The 16,206-nt window shown below is 34.7% G+C and overlaps 1 protein-coding gene across 1 annotated transcript in view; it reads right to left on the minus strand.

Annotated features, from left to right (window-relative positions):
- Positions 1-16,206, minus strand: part of LOC149798271 (cadherin-related tumor suppressor-like) — a 204,720-nt gene that overhangs the window by 30,944 nt on the left and 157,570 nt on the right. The window contains exons 9-12 of the mRNA XM_089963405.1: positions 15,467-15,654; positions 11,730-12,353; positions 8,967-9,751; positions 2,276-2,367 (exon numbers count right to left, since the gene is read on the minus strand). Of these exons, the coding sequence (XP_089819531.1) occupies positions 2,276-2,367; positions 8,967-9,751; positions 11,730-12,353; positions 15,467-15,654 (1,689 nt within the window). The remainder of the gene's footprint in view (positions 1-2,275; positions 2,368-8,966; positions 9,752-11,729; positions 12,354-15,466; positions 15,655-16,206) is intronic.

Consider the following 16,206-nt stretch of genomic DNA (forward strand, 5'->3'; position numbering starts at 1 on the left):
TCCCATCACACCGACTTCAAATTCTGAATAGACAGAACCTCTCACTAAAGATATCACACAGACTACAAATTTTGAATAGACAGATTCCTATCACTGAAACACCCATCACAGACTACAACTTCTGAATAGACATAATCCTACCACTGAAAAAAAACCATCACACAGACTCCAAATTCTGAATAGACATAATCCTAACACTAAAGACATCACAGACTCCAAATTCTGAACAGACACAATCCTAACACTAAAGACATCACAGACTCCAAATTCTGAATAGACAGAATCCTATCACTGAAGACACCCATCACAGAGACTCCAAATTCTGAACAGACATAATTCTATCACTGATGATTGCTGCTACTATTGAGAATGCAAACACTGAAGACACTGCCATGTAGGATCCTAACACTGAAGACTGCACTGAAAACACTGCTACTGCTGGAAAAGTGATACAGATTTCATGCTATCTGCTGATGCAGGCAAGGCACAAAATTGATGAAGCCGTAACTTCATTTAAGATAGTATTCTTCTATCTGTACCATTTTAATAATGCTTTGTGTAAATTTACAGGGTTTATAAGAACTGGACAGTCATCACTGATAACTTATTTTTATATACTGAATCTACAACTATGGGTAACAGTGGCCATTTGGGGAACCTGTTGAAGGATTTTTGCCCCAACACTGAGGACACATCCATGGATGTTCTTGAATGTTCACAGCAGAAAACATGCTAACACTTTGAAGTAATCTCAGAACAACAAAAACGACATCACATTCGGCATGTTCTGCCAGCTCTTCACTCTAGTTTCTGAGGTGGTACGAGTTCTCAGCAGAAGAACAATGTTTGCAAACAAATTTTCTTCTCATCAGCGCGAAAATAAGCATAAAAATACAGTGTATCAAGAACTGTAATGCCCCAAAAAACACCTAATGTGTCAGTACCAATAGCCATATTTCACGTTGTACAACTAATCAGCTTTGACACTGAACCAACAGTCACATTTGACAATGTACCAAGTCACATTTGACAATGTACCAATAGTCACATTTGACAATGTACCAACAGCCACACTTAAAACTGAACCAATAGTCACATTTGACAATGTACCAATTGCCACATCTGACACCATCAACATCCACACTTAAAACTGAACCAACAGTCACATTTGACAATGTACCAATAGTCACATTTGACAATGTACCAATTGCCACATCTGACACCATCAACATCCACACTTAAAACTGAACCAATAGTCACATTTGACAATGTACCAATAGTCACATTTGACAATGTACCAACAGCCACACTTAAAACTGAACCAATACTCACGTCTAACAATGTACCAATAGTCACATTTGACAATGTACCAACAGCCACACTTAAAACTGAACCAATACTCACGTCTAACAATGTACCAATAACCACATCTGACACTTTACCAACAGCCACATGTGACGATGTAATTTCTCTAGGCAACACTACGCACTGTCACACTATCAGAAATGTATAATTTATATAATATCACTGGTTATTAAGGGCATTCACATAATTCTTAATATCTATATTGTCAGGTACCCCTAGGGGGTGCTCACCAGTTAATATGTACTTTTGAAAGAGTGACGTATGTAAGGTGAAGTAGTTCGCATTTAAAACATTGCACAATGGTGAGAATGTTGGCATACCTCTATGCTACATTAATGTAATGTGGATGATATTTCTTTTGGATATTGTACTTTTGGAAATTTTACATGATTTAAGCACACTGCTAACTAAAATGACTGCTCCCTTGTGTTACAAAATCAGCCTGAATTAGTCTAAAGTACACTATACATAGCAGCTATTAAAACAGGGAAAATGAATTTTGCCAGACTAGAAAATACCAGCTTCTGAAAGTGCAATGAATGAATTACCAAATATATAAAATGTAAAAAAAGTTATCAGCTCTTTTTTATACAATTTACCTCTGAAGTTCAGGAAGTGAAAATGACCAAGTGGAGCTAGCACTTTTTTGAAAGGTGCACATCTGAAGTAAGGCCAAGCTGTATACTCTATAACCCATAGTACACCCATCAATCAGACACCAAAATAAAGGGAATTAAAGGTTCTTTGAATTATACCTAAGATATACAAGGTCTTTTTAAATAGCCAGTATAACCAGTGAGGAAAGCCGGGGAAATTCTTTTTCTTTAAAATCCTAACCCTATGCAAAATACGAAACTGTAGAGCGCCACCCTAAAACAATTTCAAACAAATAATTAGCAACTGCACCCACCTGTGACAGAATCCACCAGGAAAAATGCTGATCCATTCCCACCTGCCATAGAATACACCACCTCAGCATTAAGTCCATAGTCTAGATCATCCCTGAAATAATAAGAGATCTGCTGTAACCAGAAATGTGTTCATAAGACACAAATGTCCTGCCAGTATTTGAAATTTCTTAAATACAAAACTTTACAAGTTGAATCCAGCTGCAAACAAGAGACTGGTTTGCTAAATACTGCACTAGCAGATCAGGGTCTATGCTGTTTGTTCTACTGATTACCCCTAACAATGGGAACAGGCCTTGGTCTGCCAGTGTGTTATGAACAGCAGATCTGGGTCTGTGCAGGTTGCAGCTGGACTCTACTTTTAATACACTAACCAAGGTAAGATGTACAGACAGTTGGATGGACAAAGTAAAACTCCAAGTCCTACCAGTGTCATGGTGAGGGGAACAAAAATGCCTATAAAAAATAGGAGTTGAGCATAAACCTAGTGAATTTATCAAGTATAATTCTTCCTTGATATGTCATGCACGATGGGGTCAAAAAACATAAACTGCACTATAAGCAAGAGTAGGAGTTCATAATAGACATACAAATATCACTTTTTTTTGTGGCTGTTGATTCACAACAAAACAAGATTTCTTTTTTGAAAAAAAAAACAGGGACATTTATTTCATGAAACATCCATCAATGTCGAAAATTGTTTTTGTAAAAATTGTTCTATTACAAATAAACGCATGTCTTGATTTCACTGCAAGTAATAGTAAAATTACTTCTCGTCACTGAGGAAATTTCTGAGTGCCAATTCAGGAATTTAAGTTACCACAAACTATGGAACTAGCTTCTGCGTAATAAAAGGTATCTATGAAAAAATGTTTTCTTTTCCTTGCTATCTTTGATCACATCTGTGAATAACTAGGCTAATTTAAGGTAGTTTAAATTTAATTATATTTCTTAATAATATTTATAACAGTTTTCAACTAATCAAATGGACTGAGTTGACATGACACACAACTATGACCACTAGCTCTAATGCCAGGAAGGATTTACATTCCTCTCAACTTTTCTTTTATTCCATGCCCTTTTAATTGACACTGCACAAATTACATAATTAACATGATAGTTACAAAAAAGCAGGTCTACTCTTAGATAAACGAGTATAACAATACAACAAATATTTCAATATGTCTGAGATCAAAATATGACTGAAACTTGTTAGGTTTTCACAAAAATACTCACAGGCATAGCTGTGATGGTAGAATGAGATTTTTCACATTTGAATACAAGAGGACATACTGCATTTATGATGATTACATGAAAACCGAATATAGAGAAAGAATGAACTTTAACACGAATTTCACTTGATAAAATCATTTAATTAGTATTTACCACCAGCAGGCATTATAAACATTTTCACTGATCAAAATTTCATCAAATATTGTTATTTAGTGACTATTTTTATCATATACTGAGGATGTTGTTTAGAAAGAAATAAGAAAATAATGGACTTCTTTTGAACACATTAACCCCTGGAGGATTTTGTCGTTTTCGTCTGAAGTTCAAGTAGGAAACACATTTTGAAAGCTATTTCTGAATAATTTCTAAAACACCAACTTCCAGGTGATCTTCCAATAACATACTGCCTAGTTGTGTTAGAAACATTGTTTTTCACTGGCTATTTGGCTTGCGCATGAGCAGAAGGGTAAAAGTTGTAGTTCTGGTTTTTTCTGTGGTTTTTTTTACTAAAGGACCCATTATTTTCATATCAAGACCACTCTTTATTATAAATGCCCATCTTATCCTACTTTTTGCAAAGGTTTATCTGTCTGTTTGCAGTTCATACCGGTCTGCCATAGATCTGAGACCAAAGAGTCTAAAATATGGACACAAAATTGGATTCTGACCACGTGCGAAGTTTGGGTAGAAAAAATTTGGGTCCAAAAAATGAGGTTTTTCCCTCTGTATTTTGTAGTGCAACTAGAAATTCCAGATTTTTTGGTATCATTCTAGAGCTACATCTGTCTACCTTTCTATAATACCACCCACTTTAGTGTATCATACATGATCTTGATGCTACAGAGCTCGGCAGGAGGCTACTACCTCCTGCCACTTAAACTCATCACGATGGGTTAATGTGTTAAACACGGAGAATTTCATGATGTTGATTCAGACTTTCGGGTAATAATACTATTAAAACATGCAATCTGTCATGGTTTCATTTCCAATTTTAATTGTGATTTTCTTCATGTTCAAGAAATATGGGCCAATCCTTGTGGTATTTTCCAGTAAAAGAAAATGTGATGCATGCCTTACCCTGCATTATAAGTGGGTTTGCGAGTTCTCCAGTTACTGAGGAAGTGGTGTAGTTGCTAAATTTTGCCCGAAAAAATATTGACAAGTATTATAAATTGATTGTATCAGAAAAGTCAACATTATGGAATTTTCATTCAAGCCCAATCTCCTATTCTGTCATAGTCATTCTTTCATACTTTCTCTCTTTCTAAAGATTTTTCTTTTCAAATACAAGCTTTATTTATAGCTGAATTAGGTACATGTCTGTATGTTAGTGTTTAATTTATAAAAAATGCGTTACAAAAGTGCCAGTGATTTCAAAATGAAATTTACCAGACAATGGCACAAGTTCCAAAATTTTCAACTGCCAAATACTGAATACGAAGCTATTTTTGTGAAGGCAAAATTCAGCATTTCTGTCTTTACAAAAAAGAATGGCTTTAAATTTTTGGTGTTTTGTTCATTATTGATTGCTGATATAGAAAAGTTTTTTATTTTAGCAGTAAAATCTATTATTTTCTAACTCAAGCACATGACTCTGGACTTCATCGCACTGTAGGTCAAACTCACTTATTTTCCATTAAAAAAGGAAAACAAGAGGCTCAGGTAGACCTGATATTGCTCAACTGCTTACATAAGATTACATTTGACCTTTCTAAACAAGCTTTTTAGAACTGTAAGAACATAACCCTATGCAAAATAACTTACAAACTTTATATCGTCTTATTTGATCTATTGAACTACAGCTTATCAAAATGCCTTCTGACAATAAAAGTATAAGCAGCATGCACACATCACACTCATAACTGAACCCATTCATGATCTTGATGATATAAACCTATTTACCAAGTTTTATCAAGGCTGGATGAGAAATATAGTCTCTATCAATCTAAAGCGGAAACAAATTCAGCCAATCAGATGCAAGGTATCTCGTTAATATACACAGGTCTCACTTATAGAACCTGTACAAGGCAATGATAATAAGAGCAAAAGGTGATTGGAATTCTGTCTCCAGTCTGGCAAGAAACACTGCCAATCAGATACAAGATTACCTCATTAAGACGAATAGATCTTGCTCATCATCAAACTTGTCCAGTCTCTTTAAAATATAAGACTATTTATCAAGCCGGATCAAATCTGATCAGACTTATTGTTGCTTGATTGTTGACAGGCTCAGTCAATGAAATACAAGATTATGTAATTAATGCATAGATCTTATAATACAGCCTCCAGAGTGGTAAAAATAATCAGACAATTGGAAGCAAGAGCCTTCAGAGTGGTACAAATAATCAGACAATTGGAAGCAAGAGCCTTCAGAGTGGTAAAAATAATCAGACAATTGGAAGCAAGAGCCTTCAGAGTGGTACAAATAATCTGACAATTGGAAGCAAGAGCCTTCAGAGTGGTAAAAATAATCAGACAACTGAAAGCAAAAGCCTTCAGAGTGGTAAAAATAATCAGACAATTGGAAGCAAGAGCCTTCAGAGTTGTACAAATAATCAGACAATTGGAAGCAAGAGCCTTCAGAGTGGTACAAATAGTCAGACAATTGGAAGCAAGAGCCTCCAGAGTGGTAAAAATAATCAGACAATTGGAAGCAAGAGCCTCCAGAGTGGTAAAAATGATCAGACAACTGAAAGCAAAAGCCTTCAGAGTGGTAAAAATAATCAGACAATTGGAAGCAAGAGCCTTCAGAGTTGTACAAATAATCAGACAACTGGAAGCAAGAGCCTTCAGAGTGGTAAAAATAATCAGACAATTGGAAGCAAGAGCCTTCAGAGTGGTAAAAAATAATCAGACAATTGGAAGCAAGAGCCTCCAGAGTGGTAATAATAATCAGACAATTGGAAGCAAGAGCCTCCAGAGTGGTAAAAATAATCAGACAACTGAAAGCAAGAGCCTTCAGAGTGGTAAAAAAAATCAGGCAATTGGAAGCAAGAGCCTTCAGAGTGGTAAAAATAATCAGACAATTGGAAGCAAGAGCCTTCAGAGTGGTACAAATAATCAGACAACTGGAAGCAAGAGCCTCCAGAGTGGTACGAATAATCAGACAGTTGGAAGCAAGAGCCTTCAGAGTGGTAAAAATAATCATACAACTGAAAGCAAGAGCCTTCAGAGTGGTAAAAATAATCAGACAATTGGAAGCTGAGCCTGCAGAGTGGTAAAAATAATCAATTGGAAGCAAGAGCCTTCAGAGTGGTAAAAATAATCACAACTGAAAGCAAGAGCCTTCAGAGTGGTAAAAATAACCACAACTGAAAGCAAGAGCCTCCAGAGTGGTAAAAATAATGAGACAATTGGAAACTGAGCCTTCAGAGTGGTAAAAATAATCATACAACTGGAAGCAAGAGCCTCCAGAGAGGTAAAAAAAATCAGACAATTGGAATACAAACACTTCCTAATTATGCAGAGGTCTCAAAATAATGACTGTTTATGGTAATGCAAACTCCACATGTACATCAAGTATTTACTTTATATGGCAATTAATTCAGTGCAACTAATTACTCGGACGATATTTCAAATGAAATGGTGCAACTCACTATACCAATCAAAACAATGTATTTCTATAGCTTTAAAGCATTTGGTGTGTATACCAATCAAAATAATGTATTTATATAGCTTTAAAGCATTTGGTATGTATACCAATCAAAAAAATGTATTTCTATAGCTTTGAAGCATCTGGTATGTATACCAATCAAAACAATGTATTTCTATAGCTCTGAAGCATTTGGAATATATAATAATCTAAACAATGTATTTCTATATCTTTGAAGGATTTGGTATGGATAACAATCAAAACACTATATTTCTATAGCTTTGAAGCATTTGGTTCATACACCTATCAAAACAATGTATTGATCTATCGTTTTCTACAGCTTTGAAGCTTTTGGTCTGTGCCAACCAAAATGCTCTATTTCTACAGATTTTACCACTTGGGCTGTATGCCAATCAAAATACTGTATTTCTATTGCTTTAAAGCATTTGCTTCTTAAGCCAATCAAAACACTATTTCTATTGATTTTAAGCATTTGGTATGTATACCAATCAAAATATTATTTCTACAGATTTGAAGTGATTGGGCTATATATCAATCAAAATACTATTTCTATAGATTTGAAACATTTGGTATGTATATCAATCAAAACAATGTATTTCTATAGCTTTGAAGCATTCAGTATGTATACCAATCAAAACATTGTATTTCTATAGCCTTGAAGCATTTGGTATGTATACCAATCAAAACAGTATATTTCTATTGCTTTGAAGCAACTGGAATGTATACATAAAAAAACTGTATTTCTTATTTCAATAGCTTTGAAGCATTTAGTCCATACACCTATCAAAATACTGTATTTCTATAGGTTTGAAATCTCTATTTTTATAGCTTGGAACTGTTTGGTCTGAATGCCAACCAAAATGCTGTATTTCTACAGCTTTTACCACTTGGTCTGTATGAAAATCAAAATACTGTATTTCAATGGCTTTAAGTCATTTGCTTTTTTAGCCAGTCAAAACACTATTTCTATAGATTTTAAGCATTTGGTCAGTATACCAATCAAAATACTGTATTTCTATAGATTTTAAGCATTTGGTATATGTACCATTCAAAACACTATTTCTATAGATTTTAAGCATTTGGTATGTATACCAATCAAAACACTGTATTTCTATAGATTTGAAGCATTTGGTATATGTACCATTCAAAACACTATTTCTATAGATTTTAAGCATTTGGTATGTATACCAATTAAAATACTATTTCTACAGATTTTAAGCATTTGGTATGTATACCAATCAAACAATATATTTCTATACCTTTGAAATGTATATATAAAAATACTGTATTTCTTAATTCTACAGCTTTGAAGCATTTGGGCTGCATGTCAGTTAAAATACTATTTCTATAGATTTTAAGCATTTAGTATGTATACCAATCAAAACAGTATTTCTATACATTTTAAGCATTTGGTATGTATACAAGTCAAAACACTATTTCTATAGATTTGAAGCATTTGGTATGTCTACCAATCTAAACACTGTATTTCTACAGATTTGAAGCATTTGGTTATGTATACCAATCAAAATACTGTATTTCTATTGATTTGAAGCACTGGATATGTATACCAATCAAAACAATGTGTTTCTATAGATTTGAAGCACATGAGCTGTATGTCAGCCAAAACACTATTTCTAAAGATCTGAAAGAGATTTCAGTTCAGATTAGGAACACCTTAGAATTTTTTGCACGGTAAATGGCACACAATATATAATCACAGACAAATGTTATGAAAAACCAACTAATATTGCAGCTTTTTATTACACAATTTAGAACATTACTATCATCATTATGATTATTATTATTGTTTAATTATTATTATTATTATTATTATTCAGACAATTTACCTGGCTGACACAAAGAGAATGGATCTGCCAATTTCTATAGTTTTTGGAACTGCTGAAAAATAGGAGCTCTTTTCAAAGACAGGAGGATTGTCGTTGCGATCAATGATGTTTATTGCAATAGTCTGCTCAGAAGATCTTGATGGTGTTCCAAGATCCCTGGTGATAACAACAAGCTCATATCGATTGACTTGTGAAGATTCATCCAGCGTACGGAAGTATGTCATTTCTCTCAGCGTTATAAGTGTTCCATTTTCACTATTGAGAGAAAACTCTGTGGATGGCAAATTCAAGGAGTAGTAGGTCCTGTTATTGGGAGATTTAACGTCTTTGTCCAATGCACTCAATACTCCTATAAAAGTACCAATGGGCTGTTGCTCAAGTAGACTGAATTCGAATGGTGGCCGAAGGAACGGAATATTATCATTTACATCGTCGACAAATACGATGGCATTTCCTAAAACAACAAAAGCACCATTATTTGCCTGCAATCGCAAACTGTAATAATCATTAGTCATATTCTCTGCATCCAGTTGTTTCAGAAGTGTGATACTGCCACTGATGTTGTCAATGGCAAATCTTCCACCGGCATCATCAGAAAGACTATAGAATACCATTGCATTTTGACCAATATCTGCATCTGTGCTAGTCACTCTCAAAATCGAGCTTCCTACTGGAAGATTCTCAGGTATCTTTACGCTGAACATACTTGTAAATTTTGGTTGATTGTCATTCATATCTGTGACATTTATGCGTACTGTTGCCGATGAGGTTTGTTTTGGTGTCCCCTAAAATTAGACATAAGACAACACAATGAAATGAATGATGAATGTGTCAGTATTGACAAAGTACACAGAATGAATTATTCATTTAAGAAAATTTTGCTAATGAGAACATGAGCTTTGAACATAAATACAAACAAAAGTATATCACATGTAGCATGTTTAATAATGTTTTTGTTTGTTGCATAATTTTATGTCTTTTACATAGTTCATGCAATAACTGTTACACAGGCAATGCAATGCATTATAAATATAATGCAATGTTTGTTACAAAGATCATGCAGTCTCTATAATATGTATCATGTAATGCCCGTTATAAAGATAACGCAATGTCTGTTACAAAGATCATGCAATCTCTGTAACACAGATCATGCAAACTTGTTAAAAAGTTAATTCAATGCCTGTTACAAAGATCACGAATTCTGTTACATAAATAATGCAATGTCTATTACAAAGATCATGAAATCTGTTACAGATTATGCTATGCTTGCTAAGCAGATAATGCAATGCCTGTTACAAAGACCATGCAATGTGTCACATAAATAATGCAATGTCTATTACATAAATTATGCAATCTCTGTTACAAAGATCATACAATGCCTGATACAAAGATAATACAATGTTATGTTACATAGATCCTGTAATCTCTGTTACACATATCAAGAAAATGCCAGTTACAAAAACAATGCAATGTCTATTACACAGACATGTTCAAGGATAACATATACCTGTATGCCCTTGTTTACATTTATGCCATATACAAGCACACACACACACACACACACACACAAAAACCCTGTCACCCCAAGCATCAATGAATAATAAATTCGTCATCTTCTTTCTCATCTCACCTATAGCAGGTTCTAATCTAGGATCTGTCATGTGGGATTCCTGCTGATTTTTAAAAATTGCAATGTAAATCAACTGAAAGTGCTAAAATTGCACTTATTTTCAGGTTAAATATTTATGTCTTCTTTAAAACCCTCTTATATTTACTAAATTCAACTCTCTCAAATAGGGGTGGGGAGTTTTTACATCTAGAATACACCAATAAATCTTCTATTAAAACAGCCTTCCAGTGCTTTATCAACAACAACTCCTTTGAAGAACACCAGAATCAGAATTTTCATTGTTTTTCACTGATTTCGTTAAAATTGGAGATCAATCTTTTCACTATTACCATAATGCTTGGCTGCACAACATTCCATGTGGTAAAAATATACATAGTCTGCTTTTCCTTTCAACTTCAAATACATGTATAGACCTATACCAACATTCCACATGGTAAAAATATATCAATATACACACAATCTGCTTTTCCTTTCAACTTCAAATATAGACCCATACCAACATTCCACGTGGTAAAAATATGCACACAGTCTGCTTTTCCTTTCAACTTCAAATGTAAACCTATACCAACATTCCACATGGTAAAAAAATATGCACACAGTCTGCTTTTCCTTTTAACCTGAAATGTAAACCTATACCAACATTCCACATGGTAAAAAAATATGCACACAGTCTGCTTTTCCTTTCAACTTCAAATATAGACCTATACCAACATTCCACATGGTAAAAATATGCACACAGTCTGCTTTTCCTTTCAACTTGAAATGTAAACCTATACCAACATTCCACATGGTAAAAAAATATGCACACAGTCTGCTTTTCCTTTCAACTTCAAATATAGACCTATACCAACATTCCACATGGTAAAAATATGCGCACAGTCTGCTTTTCCTTTCAACTTGAAATGTAAACCTATACCAACATTCCACATGGTAAAAAAATAAGCACACAGTCTGCTTTTCCTTTCAACTTGAAATGTAAACCTATACCAACATTCCACATGGTAAAAAAATATGCACACAGTCTGCTTTTCCTTTCAACTTGAAATGTAAACCTATACCAACATTCCACATGGTAAAAAAATATGCACACAGTCTGCTTTTCCTTTCAACTTCAAATATAGACCTATACCAACCTGATCAACAGCAAGTATGATGATACTGTAGAAATCAACAGTTTCTCTATCAAGTCTTTTCCCGTTATAAATGACACCACTCTGGTCATCAATGTAGAAAGTATCTGATTCTGTTTCATTAGTGATGTAATATGTAAAAAGTTTATTCTTGCCATCATCTGCATCAAAGGCTTGAACTCTAATCACAGAAGTATCAAGGGCACCCTCCTCTGCAACGTTTGCATCATAAACAAGTTGTGAAAATCGAGGAGCATTGTCATTCATATCATCAATAAAAATAACAACTTCTTTGTAGCCAGAAATGGATATGTTCCCTGATTCTCTTGCTTCAATCCACAGATGGTACTCTCTGATCATTTCGTAGTCAACAACTCCAGAAACCTGAATAGTTCCTGTTGTCTCATTAATGCTGAAAGCATGGACAATATTCCCGCCAACTATGTAATACATCATGGCTCCTTTCTGAACAGATTGGGCTGTTACTGTGGTGACAACAAGACCCTGAACCGAGTTTTCCATGACACGTATATTAGTTGCTACCATATTGAAGATGGGAGACTTGTTTGAGCTGGAAGCTGTGATTTGCACAGAGACAGACACAACAGAACTCTTTGAAGGTTGTCCCTGAAAAAGAAAAGAATTGTTTTCAGCGTTGTTTCCACTGACAAATGGATTCGTCCAAAACTCAAGCTCAAGTACACACGTCAGCTAATGTGTTTATAATACAATCAAGTAACTCTCAACTCAGTGACAAAGGCCTTGACATTTGACCTTGGACTCCAAAACAACATGGTCCTGTTTTGAATATACCAACAAGTGCCACACACCTATCAAACGCATTTTATGTGTGCTACATTTTACATACTTTTACAACACGACACATACTTTTTTGGGTCATAATTGTGGTTTTAAGTTACTACATGAACTGAATCTCAAAATATATATTGATTAAAATATTTATGAAGTGCAAGATATCCAAATTCTAAACTGACAGAAAAAATTATAAATAGGAAAATTTTCACCCACCCACCCCAAGAAACAAATAAACCAGAAGTGATCCCTGATACATTGATTACACACACTGATAATGTATTATATTAATGTGGCATTAATTTAATTAGGTATGCATACACTGATAAGGTATAAATGTGGTGTTGATTTAACTGGGTATGCACACTGATAAGGTATTAATGTGGTGTTGATTTAATTGGGTATGCACAGACTTATAAGGTATTGATGTGGTGTGATTTAATTGGGTGTTGATTTAATTGGGTATGCACAGACTTATAAGGTATTAATGTGGTGTGATTTAATTGGGTATGCACACTGATAAGGTATTAATGTGGTGTTGATTTAATTGGGTATGCACAGACTTTTAAGGTATTAATGTGGTGTGATTTAATTGGGTATGCACACTGATAAGGTATTAATGTGGTGTTGATTTAATTGGGTATGCACAGACTTATAAGGTATTAATGTGGTGTGATTTAATTGGGTATGCACACTGATAAGGTATTAATGTGGTGTTGATTTAATTGGGTATGCACAGACTTATAAGGTATTAATGTGGTATTGATTTAATTGGGTACACACAGCCTGATAAGGTATTAATGTGGTGTGATTTAATTGAGTATGCACACTGATAACGTATTAATGTGGTATTGATTTAATTGGGTACACACAGACTGATAAGGTATTAATGTGGTGTGATTTAATTGAGTATGCACACTGATAAGGTATTAATGTGGTATTGATTTAATTGGGTACACACAGACTTATAAGGTATTAATGTGGTGTTGATTTAATTGGGTATGTACACTGATAAGGTATTAATGTGGTGTTGATTTAATTGGGTATGCACAGACTTATAAGGTATTAATGTGGTGTTGATTTTATTGGGTATGCACAGACTTATAAGGCATTAATGTGGTGTTGATTTAATTGGGTATGCACAGACTTATAAGGTATTAATGTGGTGTGATTTAATTGGGTATGCACACTGATAAGGTACTAATGTGGTGTTGATTTAATTGGGTATGCACACTGATAAGGTATTAATGTGGTGTTGATTTAATTGGGTATGCACAGACTGATAAGGTATTAAGGTGGTGTTGATTTAATTGAGTATGCACAGACTGATAAGGTATTAATATGGTGTGATTTAATTGGGTATGCACAGACTTATAAGGTATTAATGTGGTGTTGATTTAATTGGGTATGCACACTGATAAGGTATTAATGTGGTGTGATTTAATTGAGTATGCACACACAATAGTCATGTAAAAAAATACAAAATATAATTTGTCTCGAAATCATGAGTTTTGTTCTCTGGCATGTTCTGATCATTTTCTGCACCAGTTTTGTTTACAGGCAACAGAAGTTTTGAAAAAAAATCAGAAATGCTCAGACACCAAAACTAGCTGAGATAAATAGCTGATATTTTCACGTCTTTGATGTGCTACATCATTTTCCCAAAAGGTTCTGAAGGCAAAATTAGAGACAAAAGCTTACATCGCATTGAACTGTTTTTCAAAATGGCCATGTCCAATTCAAACCAAGTTCTGCCTATAACTTTACTATATGCTTGTTTTCAAAACCAATCCAAAGAAACTGACACAGTAGCTTTTAATCTTTCATTGTTTTCTCATCTGAATGGCTCTGATTTCTTGAAACACTTCCACCATTGTTGTGACTGAATAACAAATATGCCAGTACTAAAACCTTGAAGTGTTTCACATGCCCTTGATGTAGGATGGTGAAATTGTGTCTTGTACACAAACAGTGCCATGATTCGATGTAACTTTCAAATATTTTCAAAGAAAAAAAGCTGTAATCTGCTGTCAATACCTTAATGATCTTAAAGGTTATCAATACCTATAGTTTGCTTTCGTGTTTAATGGTACATCAACACATGAAAGGTTAATCAAGCAAAGGAAATTAAAGTAAAGTGTCTTGCCCTGAAATGCACCACATCAGCCAACCTATGTCTGGCCTGGACAGATTCAAACTTGAATTATTTTGGTCCCCAGTCAAGCACTCTAACCAGTGAGTCACTGTAATTCAAACTACAATGCTACTTGCTCATAAGAGACTTCCAATTTCCAAACATTCCTAAGACTTCCATAGCAACAAACATTTTTGGGAAATGAAATCATACAGGTGTCTTATTGCTAAACAAAGGTGACTGATTTGGTTCGGTATGATGATTTATGGCACAGTAATATAAGTATATTATTATTGTCAAGGCAAATGAGTAAAGTGCCTTGCCCAAGGACACATCAAGGTACCTGACCAGAGCTGGTCCGATAGTAGTACTGAATTCAGTATTAAAAACAAAGCAACAGTGGCTTCTGGATCCTTTTTTTGTTGTTGTTGTTTTGGGGTTTAATGCCATTTTTCAGCACACGATAGGCTATACATGGCAGCCAGTATTAATGGTGGAGAAAGAACCTGGAAAAAACCTGGAAAGAACCACCGACCCACGAGAAGCTACTGGCAAGCTTTCTCACATACCCCCATTAGCCGAATCCGAGACTCGAACCCACACAGACAGAGGTGAGATGGCAGTGATCTGTAATGGAGATAGCTTTAAACCACTCAGCCACTCAAGGCCCCAGCTTCTGGATCCATCTGTTGCCTTTTATGACATGCATGAAACCACAACAGACCTATTCTATGTTCCTAACCAATAAAAGTGAGATAATACATAAAAGTATTTGCTGATGCCAGTGACCTACTTTATCAGTAGCAGTGACCTGAAGAGAGTAGGTGGTCCCAACTCCGGAGAGATTGCGTGCAGCTGTAATTACACCCGTTTGTTGATCGATAGCAAAGTTGTTCCAACTCTCCCCTGATAGGCTGTACATGATTCTACTGTTGTCTCCTGCATCAATGTCTACTGCAGTCACTCCCACAATAAAGGAACCTATAAAATATATAACCTATAAAATATATAAATGGAGTCAATCACAAAATGTTCATGTACATCTGTGATTTTAGCAAGTGGAATTAGTCAGGGAAAATGTTTTTGGCGGTTCAAGACCAGGAAGCAACATATTGGTATGGTGCTTTCAGTCTTTAATTACATCACCAAAACTGTAAATTTGGTGAATTACCAAATTTCACGAAAATGCTGAATTACCAAGTTCATGAAAATGTGAAATACCAAGTTCATGAAAATTTGGTGAATTACAAAGTTCATGACAATATGCTGAATTACCATGTTCATTCAAATTTACTGAATTACATGAAAATCTGATGATACTAACTTCAGTGTATGTCTTTACTATGTGTGAGGGTCAGAAATGAATGAAATTTTCCACATGTGAATGCTGCATGACTGGCATTTTCTGATACATGAATTTAATTTTAGCCAACATCAATTAAACCATTTCTACTTTTTCTCACTGTATCAATGTGATAATCAGATCAGGTATTGATTTAGTCTTTTACAGCACAGCAACACCAGTTGGTTATT

This window comes from Sinohyriopsis cumingii, chromosome 6, assembly GCF_028554795.1.
Source record: "Sinohyriopsis cumingii isolate HCF-2022 chromosome 6, ASM2855479v2, whole genome shotgun sequence".
Taxonomy (NCBI): Eukaryota; Metazoa; Mollusca; class Bivalvia; order Unionida; family Unionidae; genus Sinohyriopsis; species Sinohyriopsis cumingii.